The 20595-nt window shown below is 42.1% G+C and overlaps 1 protein-coding gene across 1 annotated transcript in view; it reads left to right on the top strand.

The window, feature by feature from the left end:
• LOC115055297 (ankyrin-3-like) overlaps positions 1-20595 on the top strand; it is an 83534-nt gene that overhangs the window by 39273 nt on the left and 23666 nt on the right. Inside the window, exons 17-32 of the mRNA XM_029521002.1 lie at positions 272-370; positions 1762-1959; positions 2184-2282; positions 2853-2951; positions 3048-3146; positions 3262-3357; positions 4585-4657; positions 10894-11017; positions 14642-14744; positions 16189-16298; positions 17107-17139; positions 18017-18241; positions 18375-18529; positions 18885-19096; positions 19363-19570; positions 19761-19857. Coding sequence (XP_029376862.1) covers positions 272-370; positions 1762-1959; positions 2184-2282; positions 2853-2951; positions 3048-3146; positions 3262-3357; positions 4585-4657; positions 10894-11017; positions 14642-14744; positions 16189-16298; positions 17107-17139; positions 18017-18241; positions 18375-18529; positions 18885-19096; positions 19363-19570; positions 19761-19857 — 2030 coding nt within the window. The remainder of the gene's footprint in view (positions 1-271; positions 371-1761; positions 1960-2183; positions 2283-2852; positions 2952-3047; positions 3147-3261; positions 3358-4584; positions 4658-10893; positions 11018-14641; positions 14745-16188; positions 16299-17106; positions 17140-18016; positions 18242-18374; positions 18530-18884; positions 19097-19362; positions 19571-19760; positions 19858-20595) is intronic.

Below are 20595 nucleotides of genomic sequence, written 5' to 3'. Positions count from 1 at the left end.
TTCATTTTCTAGATTTCATTTCATTTTTCCCAGAAGTCAAAACTTTCTCCTGTACTAAATATCTTCCATCAGTTTGATGTCCATTTTCCCTCATATTGTAACTTTCTGTTTCATGTTACCAAAGTGTTGGTGCTTGAATGTGCACAGTGATCTTCTAACTTTGTGTTGTGTTGCATGCCTTCACATCTACGTGTGTGTGGGCGCGCGTATGTGTGTGTGTGCGTGTGTGGGCGTGCGTATTTGTGTGTGTGTTTGTGTGTTGGTGTCTTAGAGTGGGCTAACTCCACTGCATGTAGCCGCTCACTACGATAATCAGAGAGTGGCACTGCTGCTATTGGATCAGGGAGCTTCCCCGCACGCTGCCGCTAAGGTATCCACACAGCAAACATGAACACAAATACTAAAATGAATCCACCTGACATTGCCATCCATGACCATCAACAGCCTTTCTGTGTAGTCGACGTGTTTTTATGGAGAATCTAATGCCCATCCTTTTCCTCCCATTCCATCTTGTCTGGTCTTTGTCATTGTGTGTGGATGTCTCCAGACTCTGTTAGTACCTCAAACCACCCACTTTTGTGAAGTCTGCGCCAGAGCTATAAATCTTGTGCGTTCCCAATAAAAAGAAAGAGAGAGAGAGAGAGAGAAAAAAAAAACCAACTAAACAAAAAGCACTTTAGTGAGTGGCCATGTTGAAATTTCTGACATACACAAACACACATGGTTGCTGCCATATGGTGAAGTTGTTGTTCATCTTCTGCCAGGCTTTGGTAGTCTGCCAAAACCACAGAAAGTATGAACAGAGTGGCAGACGCCAAAAAAAAAAAAATATATGGCTGAAAATGCCTTTTTTGGGGTGTTGCTTGACGTTCATCCCATAAGACCAATTTAAGTGTGAACACTGTCTTCCCTATTTGTAAGTAGCTCTCCTCCTGCTAGCTCTTTCTCCCTAAATGTGCATCTGACTGTTTATTCCTTTACATTTCCTGCCAACCTTAGTCGTTTCTCCCTGTCCTCTTTTCTCTGATTTTCTTCCTCTTTAAATTTTTTATTTGGCTGCTGAAACTGTTGTTGCCGTACTTGGTGTAATTTAAGTACATTTGGAAAGAGATCAATCTGCGTCTACTAGAAGATTTGTCTGCAAGCATTTGTGCACAAATGCAGTGAATATGCAGTGAATATTGATAAAGTAGCATAAAACATGTACGTGCACACATCTGAAATTGTGGCATAAACTCAAATGAAGTGTCACTGTTAACAACTATCACTAGGCTGATTAATGGAAGTAACATGGTGACAGTAGTAATACAGAGGCCCTAGAAATGTATATTACTCTGTTTTTCCCCGCTCACTGCACGATTTCAATGTTTGCTTTTTCAGTTATTATTTAATAAATCAGTGCCTCTCTGTGGCCCAGAAGGTTAAAATTAAGCCCACCTAGAGCTCACACCACCACCAGCACAGTTCCCAACAGGAAAATGAATTTAAATGCCTTCCTAAATTGTCTGAGAATGTCAGAGTAGTGAGTTCTTCATTTGCTTACTTGTCTCCTTTTTGTGCAGCCAGCTGAGGGAAACCATTTGTCGGAGGTCTCAGACACTTATTATAGACACTGTGGTCAATAATGTATGATGTGAATTCTATTTTGATCGAAAATGGAATAAACTACATTATACATACTATCTTGTGTAACACTGAGTACCAGTAGCATTTCTCAGGGTTGTAAAATAATGAAATTATGCACTACTTTTGACCCCTCAGAATGGCTACACTCCACTCCACATCGCCGCCAAGAAGAACCAAATGGATATAGGAACTACACTGCTGGAGTACGGCGCAGACACCAACGCAGTGACACGCCAAGGCATCAGCCCCATTCACCTGGCCGCGCAGGAGGGCAGCGTAGACCTGGTTTCACTGCTGCTGGCCAAGAATGCCAACGTCAATGTATGCAATAAGGTGAGCTCAGTCCCATAGCTACAATATTTATTCATTCACACAGTCTTCTGACTATTTTCACTTTAGACATACTTTGGGCATGACTGTAATCTGCGAAAAGTGATATATTTATGCTGGGGAATTGAAAACAAGAGTGCTTTTCAAACTAGCTTTTCCTCAGAGATGAGAACATTGAAATGGGCTCCTGCCATAACAAATGCATTGTATTCTCTCCTTGTATTTAGAGTGGACTTACACCACTCCACTTAGCAGCTCAGGAGGACAAAGTGAATGTTGCAGAAGTCCTCCTCAACCACGGGGCTGATGTCAACCCTCAAACAAAGGTAATGCTTTCTCAGACGCCGTCTACATTCACACACTATGAATATATACACTGAAAATGGTCTTTAAATCTTTTTTAATAGTTGAGATTTGTTTATTGTTGTTTATATGTTGATTTGAACTCGTCTTGTGTAGTTTCAGTCTCTGGGAGGCTTTGGAAAAATACACTCCTGGGCGCCGACCCACACATTTGTCCACAGTCATCTAAGTTGCTACATAAATAAAGGATTGATACCTGAGTGGAGGGTGTGCATGTCTTTATGGATGCAACACACACACGTGCACATGATCTATTATTCAGTTACACTGCTCACATTCAGGGAGGCAAGTCTTCAGCTGTAGGTGAAGACTGGCCAGACACAATTCAACGGCAACATGACATGACAACATCATTCAATTTCTACTTAAAATCAGATTATGTACTAAGAAGTAAATAGCATTTCACTCTTCCGATATAAACCAGCAGCCTGCAGTCAGCCACACTCAGCACCTGTAACTGTCTTTTCCTCCTCTTCTCATCTAATCACCCTTTCATGTCTGTGCCTGCTCCTCCGCTACTTTTTTTCATGCAGATGGGTTACACGCCGCTGCACGTGGCTTGTCACTACGGCAACACAAAGATGGCGAACTTCCTGCTGCAGAACCGTGCCAGAGTTAATGGCCGAACCAAGGTAGACAATCAGACGCTCGCTCTCCCAGTTGTTTCTGTCTGGAGCTGCTATTTCCACACTTTCCCTGACTGTTCGTGCGTCTGTGTGTCTGTCCAGAATGGATACACGCCATTACACCAGGCAGCTCAGCAGGGCCACACCCACATCATCAACCTGCTGCTTCAGCACGGGGCCTCAGCCAATGAGCTCACCGTGGTCAGTGCACAAACACACGATCGCTCACACTCCCAACAGTCGCTGCTGCCAAATGCTCTTTGTGATTTCTGTGCGCCACCTGTGAATAACTTCCTGTCGGTCTGTCACCGGTCAGAATGGGAACACTGCCCTATCCATCGCCCAGCGCCTTGGATACATCTCTGTCGTGGACACCCTGAGGCCCATGACGGATGAAAATCTGACTGCCATGGTAAGACACGCATCTCTTAATGTCGTTTAGAATACATTCCATAACTTCCATTTCATTTTTGCTTATACTTTCTAAAACTTCGGAACAGGTTGTGTGACAGTGCTCATCCCGGAGCTTTTATGTTTAGTTCAAGTCACTTTGGGTTATTCTGGCATGTTCCTGCAGTTACAATCAGTTTTTGGGAAGTTAGGACTGAAACTCAGTTAAATAGTATCACTGTGGATTTGTGTTGCATTCAGTTGCCTGCAGTAATCTAAAATAATTTTCACTATTGGATTACAATAAATTCAACCACCGGATTATGCTTATGTATAAGCAGCTACATTGAGTTTATTGTGTGACTGATTCTTTTTCCAAATCATAACTTGGCCTTTCACTCAGCACAGACGGTAAGTTAAGTCATTGTGTGAATCCTGCAAGTCAGTTACTCACACTGTGTCACATGTGAAGCTGTCCTGCTCGAGAGAGTGTGAGAAGGCTTAGATCGGAGCTTATGGTTTCCCCTCAGATAGCTGAGGTCACTAACCGTGATCTGACCCACACACGTGCACAGGAGGAGTGGCAGGAAGAAAATTAGAGGGAAAGATGCAGTGTGGTGATGAAGAGGTGACAGCAGCAATACGCGGGACAGTGAGGAGACAGATGGAGAGGTCACTTAGGATCTCGCACAATCAGCAGACGTGTATTAGTCATAGCTGTCACAATCTACAGGAATGTGACTTCAAAGTTAAAGATCAAGGTCGTTTCACCACTCATTTGTGAGATTGATCTGTTGTTCTCTGGGCCTCTGCTGTTGTTCTGTACTTCTATCTTCAGCTCATTTGGGTTAGTTAAGTTTGGTAACATGGCCTTCAAACATTCTGTATCAATACAGCTCTCATTCAACTATATGCCTGTTTGCATTACTGACAGCAGCTGTTAGTGATATTTTAAAAATGGTTCATTATTGAGTCCATCTGACTTTTTTTTTTTTTTTTGGAAAATCATCAGCTTGGTGCTGCTTTTATGGAATTATGGAAAAAAATTATAGTACAGATTCAAAATAAGCAGAGTGCTCAGATTGTGGGAATGTTGGAGAATTTTTACTATTTATGAAAAAAAGTGGTATCTATTAGAATGTAAAACTGGTTTATGTTTTACTTGTTTGTTCAAACTAGAAGTTTTTATTTAACAAGATTTTGTATGTGAATTGTTAATTGTTTCGCCTCCCTTTTTTCATATTTGCAGAGTGCATCAGAAAAACACAAAATCAATGTCCCAGAAACCATGAATGAGTTCCTTGACATGTCAGATGATGAAGGTAAGGGAAAAATGTATTTTCTGTATTTTGCTCATTTTCAACCGTTACATTTAAAAATTCAATTGATTGATATTTGTTTAACTTCTTTTTAATATCAGTACTTTGCATGATTTACACACACTTGTGCCTGTTTGCTATGCAATGTCATTTTCATTAATCTGTGCATGTTTCACTGTATATATCCAAATCACACAGTCCAGGCCAATGTGCCAGAAATTCTCGATGAGGAATCTTTTTCTGATGTCGATGAAGGTATTTGTCACCAGTTTAACTCCACTGCCTCCACCTCTGCTGTGATTGCTGTAATTTAACCTAATCCACTAGAGCACAACTAACCTTCCTTGTCGAAGAGCTAATCTTTGCGCCTCTAAACTGGAAAAAAAAAATTATTAGTGTTATTTACTTGAGAAAACCTAGGAAAGTTTTTGCACTTACAAATTGTAAGTAAATTCTACAAGGGCAATCATCAAGTACACTTTACTTGCGGATATAAGTTTCTTTTACAAGCAAACCTCAGGTAATCTACTGATGATTAATAATATGGTCATTGAATTTATTATTTTATAATATAAGTTTTACTTCGACTCTGACTGCATTAAACTGAAAAATCTGAGCTAAATGGCTTTTTAAGGTAATTTGGAAATACTTTTTCTAACTCTTATTTATGGACAAAATTTCTGTTTCGATACCGATACAAATATTTATTTTGATTCTTTTCTATCGTTTGTGTAAAAAAGTGAAATACTCTCAAATGTCAATATTTTCCAATATTTTAAAACAGACTTTGGGAACAATATCGATAAATAAAATCATTGGCATGGGATTAAAATTTTATTGAATTAAGAACAGTGAAAACAAGTAAAATGAAGCAATGCCATTCAAATTAAAATGACCATGCCTCAACTTTATAGTTTGATTTGAACCCGAAATATTTCCATTGTGTACTTCGGGCCCCCATTTTGCCAACAAGTAGGGGCTTTTCTGCAGCTGCCATGTCTGTCTGATGTATTTTTTTTCAAACATGACTGCACGTTTCTCTCTCCTCCTCAGTATGAACGTGATAGGGCAGCTCCCATTACACTTCCACTTCGGCAACTACGTCACACTCGCTGGCTTCGCTGTGCTTAAAGAGACAGGCTCCAATTTACCAATTTATTTGTATTAAAATAAAATAAAAGCACCGTTTGCTTTTAAATGCTGATGTAGAACCGTTTTCAAAACTCTAGTACCGAGGTATACCATGCAACCCTATTATGGACTATATTTAAGTAACATTTACACAACATTTTATATAACTTTTATGCAGTTTAAGTTGCTCACAATCTTTTTGTTTATTGAAACAATGACTTTTAAAAAAAATGAGGCAACTGTTTGATTATTTTTCTTAAGCGACAAAACATCTGTTCACAGCTGAATTCATATCATTGGAATTTCAAGTTTTCTATTCATTACATTTTATGCGGTGCAACACAAAAGTGCACAATTCAAAGAACAGTCTTCGTCATTTTAATTTGGAATAGTATGTATGTTCTGTGATGGATACCTGAATGCCTGAATAGCCAGAAGGCTTTGCTGGTGATACGGCTTGCTGTAGTTGCTGCTTGAGAGGGCAAGCTCTCAAGAAACTTGAGAAAGTTCTTGCTTTGGGCTTAAGGACAAAACCACAACGACACACATACATAAAAACTACAGAATCATGAATCAAAATAAACTGTGCCACTGTCAGACCAAAGTATTTTTGTTAATATGCTGTCAAAATATAAAAATATTGCTCTGATCTAAAAAATTACACAAATTTTATCTTAATTATATCTAGTCTCTGTCTCTAGTCTGGTCTCGTCTCTGGGGGGCTCTGGTTTCTGATCTGGTCTAGTCTCTGCTCGGGGGTTCCGGTCCCTGGTCTGATCTGGTCTGGCCTCTGGGGGGTTCCGGTCCCTGGTCTGATCTGGTCTGGCCTCTGGGGGGGGTTCCGGTCCCTGGTCTGATCTGGTCTGGCCTCTGGGGGGGGTTCCGGTCCCTGGTCTGATCTGGTCTGGCCTCTGGGGGGGGTTCCGGTCCCTGGTCTGATCTGGTCTGGCCTCTGGGGGGGGTTCCGGTCCCTGGTCTGATCTGGTCTGGCCTCTGGGGGGGGTTCTGGTCCCTGGTCTGATCTGGTCTGGCCTCTGGGGGGGTTCTGGTCCCTGGTCTGATCTGGTTTCCAATCTGATCTGGTCTCGTCTCCGGGTCCTGGTCTGATCTGGTACCGTTTACATTTAAGATGATTTAGCTGCTTCTGCCTCCATTACACCTAACCGCCGTCGTCTTCTTCTTGGGTTTTGGCAGACAATGAAGCGCATGCGTCCCAATGCGCATCACAAGGCACATGTGTGCATTCAAAACACGCAATTTCTGAAACTTACTTGGTATTTCTACATTCATGTGCAATGACTATGAAACCTTTGAATGTTATGTGAAAATACATAGTAAAACTTTGTTTACTTATTACATGAATAACATATGTAGTTTTACTTGAATAATTCCAGTTCTTACAATTGTGATACTTACAATTAGAAAGTAAATATTGTGACAGTTAACCTAATAACTATTACTACTCAAAAAAACATTACTGTTCAGCTTTGCTATTCATTTTCTTTTGAGGATCTCCTGGAACACTCATGCAATATTATTCACTTGTGTTACGATGGTGTTTAAAGCACTATGAATAGAAGTGATGCAGGTGACATGCAGGTGATGCTAAATTATTTTCATCTCAATAGCCATTAAGAGACAGATTCTAATTCCTGTTCACTGTTATTCAAAGCCCTCCGTCATACAACAAGGAATAAAATGCCAGTTGTTTCTATTTTGCATAACAAATTCATCAGAAAAAAATAATTGTTTGAGCTGTTTGGCTTTGAATCTGGTCTTTGTTTTTGTGGCAGTTTTGATGGGCCCTTCTGTTCGCAAACTGACACTGCTGATTTTATTTTGCTATTTTCACCGCAACTTAAAAAAAAAAAAAAAAAACAAAACCAAACATTTATTTTTAACTACTTGCAGACCATGAAACTCACTCTTCAGTCAGCTGTCCTTTGTTTTGGAGCCCCAGAGCCAACAACAGGCATGTAAAATTGATGAGCATATTCACAGGCTGTTGCTTTGGGGACAGTTTGGGGGGTGGATGGAGTTTCTGTCAGGTGATACAGCTAGTAAGGTACTCACACGCATCAGGTGAATGTGGATGATTTTGTACAGTATAGTAGCTGGATGATGAAAAACCTCAGTGGTGTATGTGTGATTCAGAGCATTATTACCACTGCACAGGAATTATAAATAAGAGTCTCCGTGGCCTCATGTGTCCCACATAAACTGTTTACACTGTGTGCATAATTCATCCACATTGAACTTGTAGAGGGCAGCGGTGATATTCACGTTGCCCAAAAGCAGCAGCAGCCTCTGCTGTGCTCAGGCCTGTATTCCTTAGCTCTTTAGTATGTTAGTATGTTTTTGCTTTTGCTCTGTGTGTATGTGTGCCTGTGTGAGAAAAAAGCAGTAAAGTGTTTCCACATCTCTCTTTAATCCTGTATGGGGGAGGTCAATCCTATTAACCTGTAGACTGAAGAGTGTGTGTGTGTGTGTGTGTGTGAGAGTGCACCATCGTATGCTTTCTATAGACTACTATGCCCACTAATTGTATCATCGTCACACAACAATTTAACTCTTGTGCGCTCTGCTGTCATCCCAGTTTAGACAGCCTCCATAATCCTGATGGTACAGAGGGATTTGTAAGGGCAGCTGGTGCTATGCGTCTTTAAAAGTCAAGTGTTGCATAATTGTTTTAATTTTTACTCTTGTGCAAGTTTTACTCATGGTGTGCAACTTTGAAGCAGGAAGTGCCAGAGAAAGCAATGTTGCTCAATAATTAAAAAAGAAAAAAAAAAGAAATGACAAAATGATGCATGATGTGGTTATTTCATCGTGATTGTGGCCTCACTCTCAGTTGGACATGCAGCTCATTGGATTCTACGATAGAGAGGAAAAAAAAGTTTTCTGAGATTTTTTATTTATTATTATTATTTTTTTTTTTTGTTGAAAGGTCTCCTCTACAGGGGGACCCAAACAAAACATTTTTCCAAAAGGCCTGTCAGCTGACGGCGCTTTCCATAGAAGAGTAAACACTGTCGGTGTCGGTGAGCCAGAGACTGCCCGAGAATTTCTCCCTTTAAATCCGATGAGATGAGCTGCTTTTTTTGAGCTGCCTCTCGGAGAATTAACCCCGGAGTGTCAGATGGTCGGGACTCTTCCTGTTGCTCCTCGGCAGCCCGTCGTATTTTGCTGGGAAATAGGGGGACAAACTAAAGCGGAAGAGTTTTGGACTTGATTTCTGTGAGAGACAGAGATGTGCGCACCAGCTGGAAAAGCGCAACTTGGTGTGAGCGCAGTGAAGTGCGTGGGTTGAGAGGAGAGCAACATTTTCCATCAGCAACAGAAACTCTCAGCTGACTACTTGATAGTCTTCACCAGCCTCTGGGTTAACCTTTCATCCAGCGGATTTTTTTCAATTTTTTATTTTAGAAAGATAGGTTTAACTCTGGGAATATAAGTGGAACTGTGATCAGGGACATGGCTGAGCTGGACAAAGGTAAAGTATCATGAGTTTGACTGCATGGAGTGCAAAAGACAGTCATAATAGTTCAGGTGAAATTTAGATACAATTTAGATTTGTATTTATTTTTAAGCCTATTTGTTGTCTCGCATTTGGAGTAGATATGATTTCAGGCAGCATTTGGGTTGAAATTTTTATCTATTCATTCATTTATTTATTTATTTCGTAATGTAGGAGAGAGAGCTGTAGCAGTGACTGTCTTTGTGTGTGTGCAGATTGTTCCCCACTTTTGTCAAGTCAGAAGAAAATGGCTAGAAAACAGTTAGATGATCAATTTAGCCAACAGAATAAAAGCACTAAATAAGGCAGTTATTCTGTGTCAGTGCTTTAGAATAAAAGCAGCAGGCTCAGCATTTTGCTCTGACATCGACCACCGACTGAGAGAAACATCTCTAAATGTGCAGAGATCACAGTTTTACTAAGCAATTAATGTCAGGCAGTTTTTTTTTATTTTGTTCATAACTTGAAACAATTTGTCAGCACTTGCTATCCTTTTCCTCCCGTTTTTGCTAATTAGTTGAAAGTCATTTTTGGAGAAGGGAATTAAAGCAGAATGGGGTATTAGTATAAATGGAGGAATGGAAGAAGTTACTAAATAATTTACAGCACAGTCAAAATAAAGTAAGACAATCTGTAAGAGCGTTTGGCTGCAGAAGTTGCATTAAACCTGAGAATGGAAATCCCAGTAAATAACAAACTCTATTGGGGACATGGACGTGTCGGCTAACTGTGGCCACTCCGTCTGAATGTCGAGTCGTGTCCTGCTCTCTGGTTTTGATTTAGTGCCGTCGTTCTTTCTCACTTCCGTCTGAATCGGGGGTGTTTCCAGGTTTTATCGACTCCAAAACCCTTTTCGCCGCTGGTTTTATTTTGAAATCCGACACCGGAAACGTGCGCCTCCCCTGTAATGTGCCTTGATGGTGTTGTGGTGTGTGATCGGAGTGCGGCAGTGCTGGCGGCCGGGGGAGGGGCTGCGGTGAAGGAGCACGGTGTTGCAGGCAGGACAGAGCCGGACATGAGGGAGAAGGAGAAGCACGGTGGCCGCTCCGCCGGCTTCATTGACCGGCGTGTCATCGTCCACCGGTCCGCCGATCGAGGTGCGCTGCGCTTCTGCACGTTGTGCTTGTTGTCTGCTTGCTGTCCTCCGGGGCTTTGGGTGGCTGGGAGAGCCTCTGAGCTGAGTGTTGGGGAAGGAGCTGCGTTTGGTTTTACAGGAGGGCTCCAGATTTACCGCAAAGTGGCTTTGCTCTTGCCCCCACCTCCCCTAGTGACATGTTCTCTGTTATAATGACTGTGTAACATCTTTAATGGTCTGGCATCAGTGTCCCAGCTTCATGTTGTTGTGCCACAGCCGGAATAAACAGGAAGAAAAGTTGCAGGGGGGCTCTGCAGTTGCAGTGAGGTATGCTGGGTTTAACGTCAGTGGTGCTGATGAATTATCCAAGGCCTCCTCTGAGTGCCATAATCAAATAAGAGGAGACCGATGTCTGCTGTGGGGGCTTATGGTTTTTCACAAAGTGCCGCATCACCTCTCTCCCGGATTGTTTATTTTTATTTTTTTTTAACTGGAGGATTTCATGATTTCACCCAGGTGATGATGCGATGACCGGGGACACAGACAAGTACCTGCGGCCTCAGGACCTCAAAGAGCTGGGGGATGACTCCCTCCCCCAGGAGGGCTACATGGGTTTCAGCATAGGAGCTCGCTCAGCCAGGTAAGATCTGCTCTGAAAAATCCCTAAAGTGCTCAGATGCAGCATTGTCAACTACTTGGGCCATCTTGTCTTTATAACACTGAGGCCCAGTTGTGTTTCTCTGCATTAACTGAAGCAGGTGACATCATGTTTACCACTGATGACGTTCGCACTGTGTTCCCAGATCAGTGACACCGTAGCTGATATATATATTTATTTATTTTTTACTTTGTGTGAATGTTTAAGGGGGCTGCCCATCATCACTTTCACTCCAACATATTCTACACAGACAAACGCACACAAAGGAAATAATGAAAATAGCTGAGACAAAGCTGCTTGGAGAGCTGCCATCTACTGATTCAACCTGACAAAATGATTCTGTGTTGTGTGTGTGGCCTCATTCAAACCCGTGCAAAGATTACAAATGGCCCATGGTACATAACAAGAGATATAAGACGTATCATTGAACTTTGATACCGTCTGTGAACAGCTGCACTCTGATATCCGGCACAGGGCCGACGACAGCCTATAATACTGAACAAAGTATGTAGTGGAAAGCTGGCAGGCTCCACTGAAAACACATCAGCAGCACACAGCACAAGTGTTGTGCCGCTCTATAGTGTTCTGTGGCCTCACTGACAGATGGCAGATACACTGCGATGGTTGGATTGATAAAAACAATTACACTAACTGTGACAGGAAGCTGCTAACATCAGCAGGCCAAAGCAAACGAGGGAAACACTGAATTTAATGGAGAGATTCCACGGGAACAAGCCTGTCTGATGAAGCTCCTAGAAAGCGTTTTGATGAATGGTCATGAATGTAATTGTGTGTTTTTATTTATTTATTTATTTATTTATTTATTTCATTAGTCGAATATTCAATTTGAAGCAACATGAAAAGTTGTGAACACCTTTATGGTTTAGGCCTCTGTCTTCAACTTGGAATACTTGTGCATTGATCTTTTTACTTTCCCGCAGTGTTTATGATTTACTGCTACAATCAAATAGAAGGGGCAATATAACGTTTAAGGCTTATCTCACTATTGCTTATGTAACAGTTATCCTTGTGCTGATCTAATAGAAATGCAACTACGGATGCTGAAACTGTTCCTATTTTACCGCTTTTCTGCAATTGCATTTACATAAGCAAAGCACTTTGGGCTGAAATAGATGTCAAAAGTTGGTGACGTCTCTCTTTGCAGGGGTGTGAATGTTATGCCGTGAACAATCTAAGATATTTTATTGATCAGTAAATGCATGATGCTGAGCGAGTTCTTTTATTTTCCTTGCCTTTTTGTTTATGACATCGACATTGCATGGTTGGCTTTTTGACTGGGCTGCATTACACACAAACACACTCAAACTCATGTGAACCAAAAAAAACAACCAAACAACCTTGAGCCTAGTGGTTTGCAACCATGCAAAAGCGGCATCAATGTCATATGGGGGGAAAAAAGAAAGCCACATCATGCTTCAATGTCTTCAAAATGCTTTGCTTTTCACTCTTCTGTTTTGTTCTTTTCCTTGTTTTCCCTGCACCCTCTTCCTCATTCTAGCCCTAGAATCAGGTAAGAAAAGAGTGGTAGTTGTAGCTGAGAAGGCAACATCATTCGTGAATGGTGTCCCTCCTTTGTGAATCCTGAACTGCTGTTTAACTCCAACCCTACATCCATAACACACTGAACCCAAGCCATAAGTCACCCATTGTACATTGGTGTCACCCAGTGTTGCCATTTTTGTACGTGGTAGCAGATTTGTCATTTTCGCAGCCGTGACGTGTTGTATCTTAAGACCCATTTTAGCTGGTCACCATTCATCCTCTTTTCTCATCCATCTAATAAACATCATCATATCTGCAAAATGAAAATGTATTTGTTTTTACTGCAGGTGTAGAAAAGAGGCAGTGTCTCTGAGAATATAATACTGTAATAATAGAAAATAATACTGTAACAATTTGATGTGGCACTTTTTTCTCTATTTTTGTTGTGCCATCGAGTGTAACTTCCAGGGATTAAAAATGCCACAATGCACCCTTTTTACTCATTTGATATACACGCTAGTCATTGGAGATGTCCCCAGCATTATATAAGATGATTCTGGATTTGAAGCCATGGTTTGCAGAGATGGAAACGTTGTGACCTGTGATCATTCATTTTAAAAGCCGAAATGCCTATTTACATCAAAGACACACGCTCAGCCTCCAAGCAGGATATGACAAATGGGAAAAAGCAAAGTAGTGAAAAGGTATCTCTTTGAGGGAGTTGTAAGGTGAACTGCACACTTTAGTCATTGCAACATGACTCAAATGGAAAATGGAGATGATAGATGGGTAAAGCTGACGGGGTGGCGTCATATACAAGAGTGCTGGTAGGTGCCATGACGTGCAGAAAAAGATGAAGGACAATAACGAGGGCAACCAAATGGAAGCGGGGGGAGAGGCGCATGTTTTTTTGGAGAAGAGGAGGATGGTCAGAATGAGAAAGAGGAAGCAGGAAAGAACAAACAGAGTCCTGGTGGGAGCAGAGGGGTAGTGAGTTGGGGAAGGGGGGGGGGGGGGGGGGGGGGGGGGGGGGGAGCATGCCAGCGAGTCCATTCAGCCTGTACAGAGTTGCTTAGTAACTTCGATGGTGGGGTAGGCAGGCTGTGCTGAATAAAGGGCTTCTCTCTGTGCTGAATGGCGTGCCCACTCAAACTCGCTGAGCTCTGCATTTTCTCCCCCTCGCTCCCCACCTTCACTCCTCTGTACTCTCTCTCACACACACACACACACACACACACACACACACACACAAAGTTATCAATGCACACTTACAGTACACATTCTAACAAATTGTTGGGCTTGTGTTCTTTTGCAGGTCACAAAAAACACTCATTTTATAGACACTGATTCTGACTTTCCATTTATGTATTTTAGCTGCTCTGTGCTGATCAAAACCCCCGTAGGAAAAAGCGGCACAAGACAAAAGCCCAGAACAGAATCTACAGAGCTGCATTGAGCCTGAGAGGCTGCAAAAATAGACACACGTCACACAGCCATAAAGGAGACTGCAGCAAGACAGAAAAGGCCAGCTTCACTTTTGAATTTGGTTGCTCTGAAACAGGTCTAGGTCTGCCGCTAATCTTAGAATAAAGCAACATCTGCCTTTGAGCTGTGAAAAACTTTTTTTTTTTTTTAAGTAAATCTTTTTTCTCTCACCAACCTCAATATGAGATTGAACCAGGTGGATGTAAGTAGTCCTCTAAAATGTAATACTTGATCTTTTAGATGCACGTAGTTTAATTCATGTTCATGATGCACAACAACTCCACTTTCATATAGAAATGTACACAGCAGACACAGTCCACCCTCCTCTTCTCCTGTTCCTCTTGCTGTCTATCTCTAAATGCAAAAAAAACCCTGACCTCACTCATTTCCATCTCTGAATAACCTACCGCACTATCTTATCCTCGTCCAACTGCGGACTCCGCCATTTCTCTCTATTTCCTACATGTAACTTTTGGACTCTCTCTGTCCAATAAGTAAAAAAGTTGGTTCCCTGGAGGTTGCATGTAGTAATGTGTTCCTTGCTTTTTGTTTTATGTTGTGTTCCCCTGCCCGTGATTTGTTGTGGCCTGCCGCGCTTGGTTGCGTGGTAACATGTAGCCTCCGCTCCTTCAGTTCGGACAGGTCCAACACACTCAACCGCAGCTCGTTTGCAAGGGACAGCATGATGATTGAAGAGATTCTGGCCCCCACAAAGGACACAGTAAGCTCCATTTCTTGTTTTCCTCATCATCCCTTGTTTTTGCTCTGACTACATTTGGAAACTTAAGCTGTCTGTTTCTAGCTTTAATGTCTCTTCGCAGTGCATCTCTGGTTTTCTTGTGCACCGTTGTTCTGTATGCACTGTCTCTCTGTCAGTGACACGGGCTGGCTGAATTTAAAGCGAGGAGCAAGGAATCTTTACTTGTCTAGAACAATGGTCATAACAGAAGCAGTATTGATGCCTTTCTTGCTTTTGCTGAAGTGCTGAGTGTAAGTGTATAGCACTTTGACGAGGAGTTTATTAAAACCGAAGGGCTTTGGGAGGCCCCCTTTTGCTCTCTCATGGAAAACTGCAGTGCTCTGCACAACTCACCCTGCCTGTCCAGCCCTTGTTTAGGTGGTCAGGAGCAAAAACAGAAACTGTAACCTCTTACTTTCTAAACAATGTTAGTAATATAACTATAACATCACCCAAGATTTCAAACTATACATGGTCAAAATATGCACTGTTTTGCCAAAGAACCTTCCAATAATTTGGGATTATAGTTACCTGAAACTATAGATGAGCTCAAAGTATTTACTTTTTTACTTTTGCTGTAAATTGCCACATTTGGTAGACAGAGTTATAGTTGTATACTATGGTGAGATTGTTTGAAATTAGACTTGAAATGGCAGGCCCATCTCACCCACAGAAGGATAAGATCATTGTTTTCTTGAAACTGAACCTCTCTGTGAAACAAAGTCTGACTTTTGGGGTCGTCTCTCCTCTCCCCTAAGCTTCAGACTGTGTGTAAAGATATTTCCTACTTGGTTGACCCACTGAATAAGGTATCAAGTGTTCATGGATATGCGCCTTCATCAGTTCAGTTGTTTTTCAGTCACTGTCACAATGAGTTTTGGCATATGTGGTTGTTTTTGGCACTTTCCCTGGTCATCTCATCCATTACTACGGCTATTTGTCTTGTGAATGGTCCTTACTTATTCCAGTTACTTTTCACTTTCTAATTTTTTTGGCATTGTAGTTGTGGCACAATTTGTTTGCACATTTCAGAGACATATTTTGGAAGATATGCCAAGAAGCCATAAATGTTATCAGCTCATTGCACCACACCATGCATGTCTTGACTGTGAATAAAAGGAGGGTCAAAGTAAGCTGATGTAGCCATTGTTATATCCATGCAGTGATTAATTATTAATAACTGTCTAAATCATATTTTCCATTCTCTGTTTCTTCTATCTGTACTTTATTCTGTTTCCCTCCATCACCTCACCCATCTCTGTCATCCCTTTCATAACGACTTTTCCTCTTTTATCGTCTTTGTTATTCTCACTGCTCCTTCACCTACTTTTTTATCCTCTATCTATCTGCCCATCCCTGCACTCAAATCTCTTCTCTATCGGGCTCATTTCTTCTTCTTTCTCTCTTCACTTCTCTCTTCTTTCAGCATCTGGCCGTGACAAGAGACTACAGCTCAGAGTGCATGCGGCGCTACAGCTGGACTCCGGACACAATGGACCACAGCCACAACACTGTGTCCAGCCCCATCCACTCTGGGTAAGGACAGCTGTTACTGTCTCATCTGGTCTGAAGGGATACGGTCACCAGGATATACTGCATTCGCATTCTACATACAGCCATGTTGCCATTGCAGAAGTCCCACATTTTATTTGCTTATTACGCAAGTCTGCATTTTGTTCTCGTCTTAAGAGTCAATATTGAGCAAACCCTGCAGAACTGCTGCAGACATGGTGCAGGGCTGTTGGATTTCTGCAGTGCCACCACTGTACACATTACAGTGCAGCGACAAAATACACGGGCCAAACTCTGAGGCTCTCATGTCATACCATGAGTCTACAGACATAGTGCAGATGTCACCCTCATGTCACAGATATGCTCTTTCAACCTTTGCAGAAACAATCCGCATGTTCTGTGTGAGCTCAAGGCACAGTGGCTTGTGTGTTCCATTTGGATGGAACCTGATAAGATGTTGCACTTTCTCGTGCTGATCACATGCTTTAAATATATGGCGTTATAAAATGTTAAGTCTGATTTCAATAAATGAGGCCGTCTTTGTACATAATATAAATTTGGTGTCATACTCAGAAATGAGATGCAAGGATCTGTCATATGCAGTTCGTTTTCTATTTTTGACCCATTATTACGCTTTGTCTGTTCATCTATTTATGTTTGTTCACTGTCATTTTGTCCTTGTGTCCCTTTGGTTTTAGTTTCCCTTTATTTTGAATCTTCCTGTCATCTTCAGTCGTTATTACAGATCCTAACAGTGGTTGTGAAACGTTGATACTAAAACTAGGCTCTGGGGGTTTGCCTCCTGCATTGTCCCCATGTGTTTATTTTGCAGCTTCTCCTCCCCGCTCCCTCAGTATGACTCCAGGTGATGACTGAGTTCGCTGCTTTCACCCATGATGTCGCAGTGATGTCACTCACTCTTCCACCTCTGTCTCCCTCTCATCTCGCCACCCTTCCCTTCTTTTCTTAGCCTCCTCTAACTCCTCCGGTCTACGCTCGTCTCATCTGTGTGGTCTGGTGTTTCATTCGCACTGCCTAGAGATTAGAACTGTGAAGTCAACTTGTTCTGTAGTCTTGATGTGCCATTTCTCTCTCTCTCACAGTTACTTTCTCACAGTGCACACTGAGAATAAAACCTTACAGGGATTGTTATTTTCCATATAGAATGTAAAGGAAAGCAACTTCATGGTACACAAGAGTGACTGTAGTGAAGACAAGAGCACTCCCCTCCCCGTCCTCCCTCCTTACTTATGTCAGTGATGATATCAATGGGATGCCAAAAATGTGCTCTGAATTAGAAGGATACATATTAATCATATTAACCCTATCTTGGTGAAACATCATTCAGGTGTTTCATAATTGATCACTGAATGTTGCTTTAGAGGAACTGAAACTTTGACAAAAATCTCATCTTCACTCTCAGAATGGGAAACTAAACTTTCTGCAGCATCATCAGCACCCTGTTTAGTTTCACGCTGTATTTAATGTTCTAAACTGAGGCAGATGAAGGTGAGAACTTGCAACTTTCAGAACTCAAAGCATCTTTTTCTTCTTCTCTCTATCATTCTGTCTCTTGCTCTTTCTCTATTTTAGTCATTTTCTCTCTTTTCCTTATTATGTTTGGGTGTACGGTGATCACAGCATGGGAATCGTCCTCCACACTTGTGTCCATGGTATGATTTCTGTCTATCTTTCTGTTTGCGTTTGTTCCTCCTCCAACGTTGTTCATTGTCATCTCGCAGGTTCTTGGTTAGCTTCATGGTGGATGCCCGTGGTGGCTCCATGAGAGGCAGCCGCCACAACGGCATGCGCATCATCATTCCTCCAAGAAAGTGTACGGCACCCACACGCATCACCTGTCGCCTGGCCAAAAGGCACAAGCTGGCCTACCCGCCTCCGATGGTGGAGGGGGAGGGGCTGGTGAGTCGGCTGGTGGAGGTTGGTCCAGCCGGAGCTCAGTTCCTTGGGTAAGATATGTGTTCATGAGTAGCTGTTTTATGACAGCTTACAAATCAAAGGTGAAAATTTCCAATCGCTGCTTAAAGGCTCCTGACTCTCGGCCGTTCTAACTTGTTTATCGCGCTCTCTTTTCTCTTTCAGTCCTGTGATTGTGGAGATCCCTCATTTTGGTTGCATGCGGGGGAAAGAGAGGGAGCTGATTGTGTTGCGGAGTGACAATGGTGATACGTGGAAGGAGCATCAGTCGGACGCCAGACCAGAAGACCTTGCCGACCTGCTCACTGGGATGGATGAAGGTAAATTAGAGGGGAATTCAGCATGGCCCAGATTTGATCAAATAGACAGTCTGTTAGTGTGCAGTATGACTGAAGGTGAACTGAACCACTTAACTACATAACCCAAGGCTCTGTCAGCTGGTGACCTAGATAATTCGGTTCCACTCTTCTTTCTTTACTGAAGGAAATTTAGTGTCCTTTTTGTAGCGACACTGCCCAAATTGCCACTTCAACATCATCTGCCATTGAAATGCAATTTACGCCAAGCTCCATAGGAAAAAGACAGTAAACGTTAGTTTTCATTGCTGGAGTTCAGAATCTGTGTGCGTAGCACCTTGATTTATGTTACATTTATTAAGAACTGTTTCTGTCACAGAGCTCGATAGCCCCGCTGAGTTGGAGAAGAAACGCATTTGCCGCATTGTCACCAGAGATTTTCCTCAGTATTTTGCTGTGGTGTCGCGGATAAAGCAGGAGTCCAACCACATGGGCCCTGATGGAGGTGTGCTGTCTAGTACCACTGTGCCCATGGTTCAGGCGTCGTTCCCACAAGGGGCTCTCACCAAGAGGATTCGAGTTGGCCTACAGGTATGGCTACACTCTTTTCATCGGCAAAAACGCTAACTCTTTCATGACTTGGATTTTCTGTTTCAAGTACCTTCTATGGAAGTATTATTTATTAATTAGTTGGCCTGTTTGTGGTTGCATATTTATTCAACCGCTGACGTTGTCTCTGCCAGACATGTCAGATGTCTGGCAGAAGTTCAGGAAAGGTTTAAGCTGAGCATTTCTCGAAGTTGAAGGAACAAACATTGGACCTTTGCAAACGTTTGTCATTCTGCACTTCCTGTTAGGCCCAGCCTGTACCGGATGATATGGTGAGGGCGGTCCTTGGCAACAGAGCCACTTTCAGCCCCATTGTCACAGTAGAGCCCAGGAGGAGGAAGTTCCACAAGCCGATCACAATGACGATCCCTGTCCCACCTAGATCAGCAGAAGGCCACCCCAGTGGCCACCGGGGCGACTCAGCACCCTGCTTACGTCTGCTGTGTAGCATCACAGGCAAGTTGATGCAACATCACTGTGAAAGGAATGGCCGTGGTCACATCAGCCCTGATTTTATGTCAAAGGCCACTGGTCAGTAGAGAGTAGATAAGGAGCTGAGAAGATAAAAGGATTTGGATTATGAAAGCTAAAGCCCTGACATGGCTGAAAAAGGCAGTGATCTCACCTGTTGTCTGATTTCTCTCAGGAGGGACGTCCCCTGCCCAGTGGGAGGACATCACAGGGACCACACCGCTGTCCTTTGTGACTGACTGTGTTTCTTTCACCACAAATGTGTCGGCCAGGTGAGCCACACTCTCTACCTAAAATCTACATACACGCTAAAGCACAGCTGGGAAAGATAAAGACAGAGTATTTAACTATCATATAATCAAAAACTCCTTAAATAACTTAGTTGCTGATTATTTAAGCCGGTCATTGAAAGTTTTTACCGCTGTAGCAAAATAGACGGCAAATATGAGACAGTATTTTGTCGATAGCACAGAAGATGCAGGAGATATAAAATACTGATAAAGAAACATTCAACAATTTAACACTGGGTACTGAATTTTCCATTTTCTTTGATAGACCTACTTTATAGACCTATTTGGTTCAGTGTTTTGTTCTCATAAATAATTGTTTTGCCACTGAATTAAGTAATTTTCCAAGCCAAAATACATAATAATAAACAAGAGGTCTGGTTTCACTTTAGTTGACATGGGAACTTTACAATTTTTCGATTTTTTTTTTTTTTCCTCTCTACTGCTGAGGCTATTTTTATTATTTAATTTACATGTTTTTCCTTAACCATATACACTAGCAGGTTAAACAGTATCATGAGGCATGCAAAGCTGACCTCAGCCAGTGATCTTCCAATCATCTTAACTAGACTGGGATCATGTGGCGAGTGTGCAGTTTGATACTAACAGAACATCCTTTGTTGATTATTGCACAGCTGTCATGTGACTGTGTTCACCCTGAGAAACTATTCAGCTGATTCAATTATTGATACATTGAATTATTAACTTACATAACACCTTGTA

The sequence above is a fragment of the Echeneis naucrates genome, chromosome 15 (genome assembly GCF_900963305.1).
Source record: "Echeneis naucrates chromosome 15, fEcheNa1.1, whole genome shotgun sequence".
In the NCBI taxonomy this organism is placed as follows: Eukaryota; Metazoa; Chordata; class Actinopteri; order Carangiformes; family Echeneidae; genus Echeneis; species Echeneis naucrates.
This window is presented reverse-complemented; position numbering and strand designations above follow the sequence as displayed.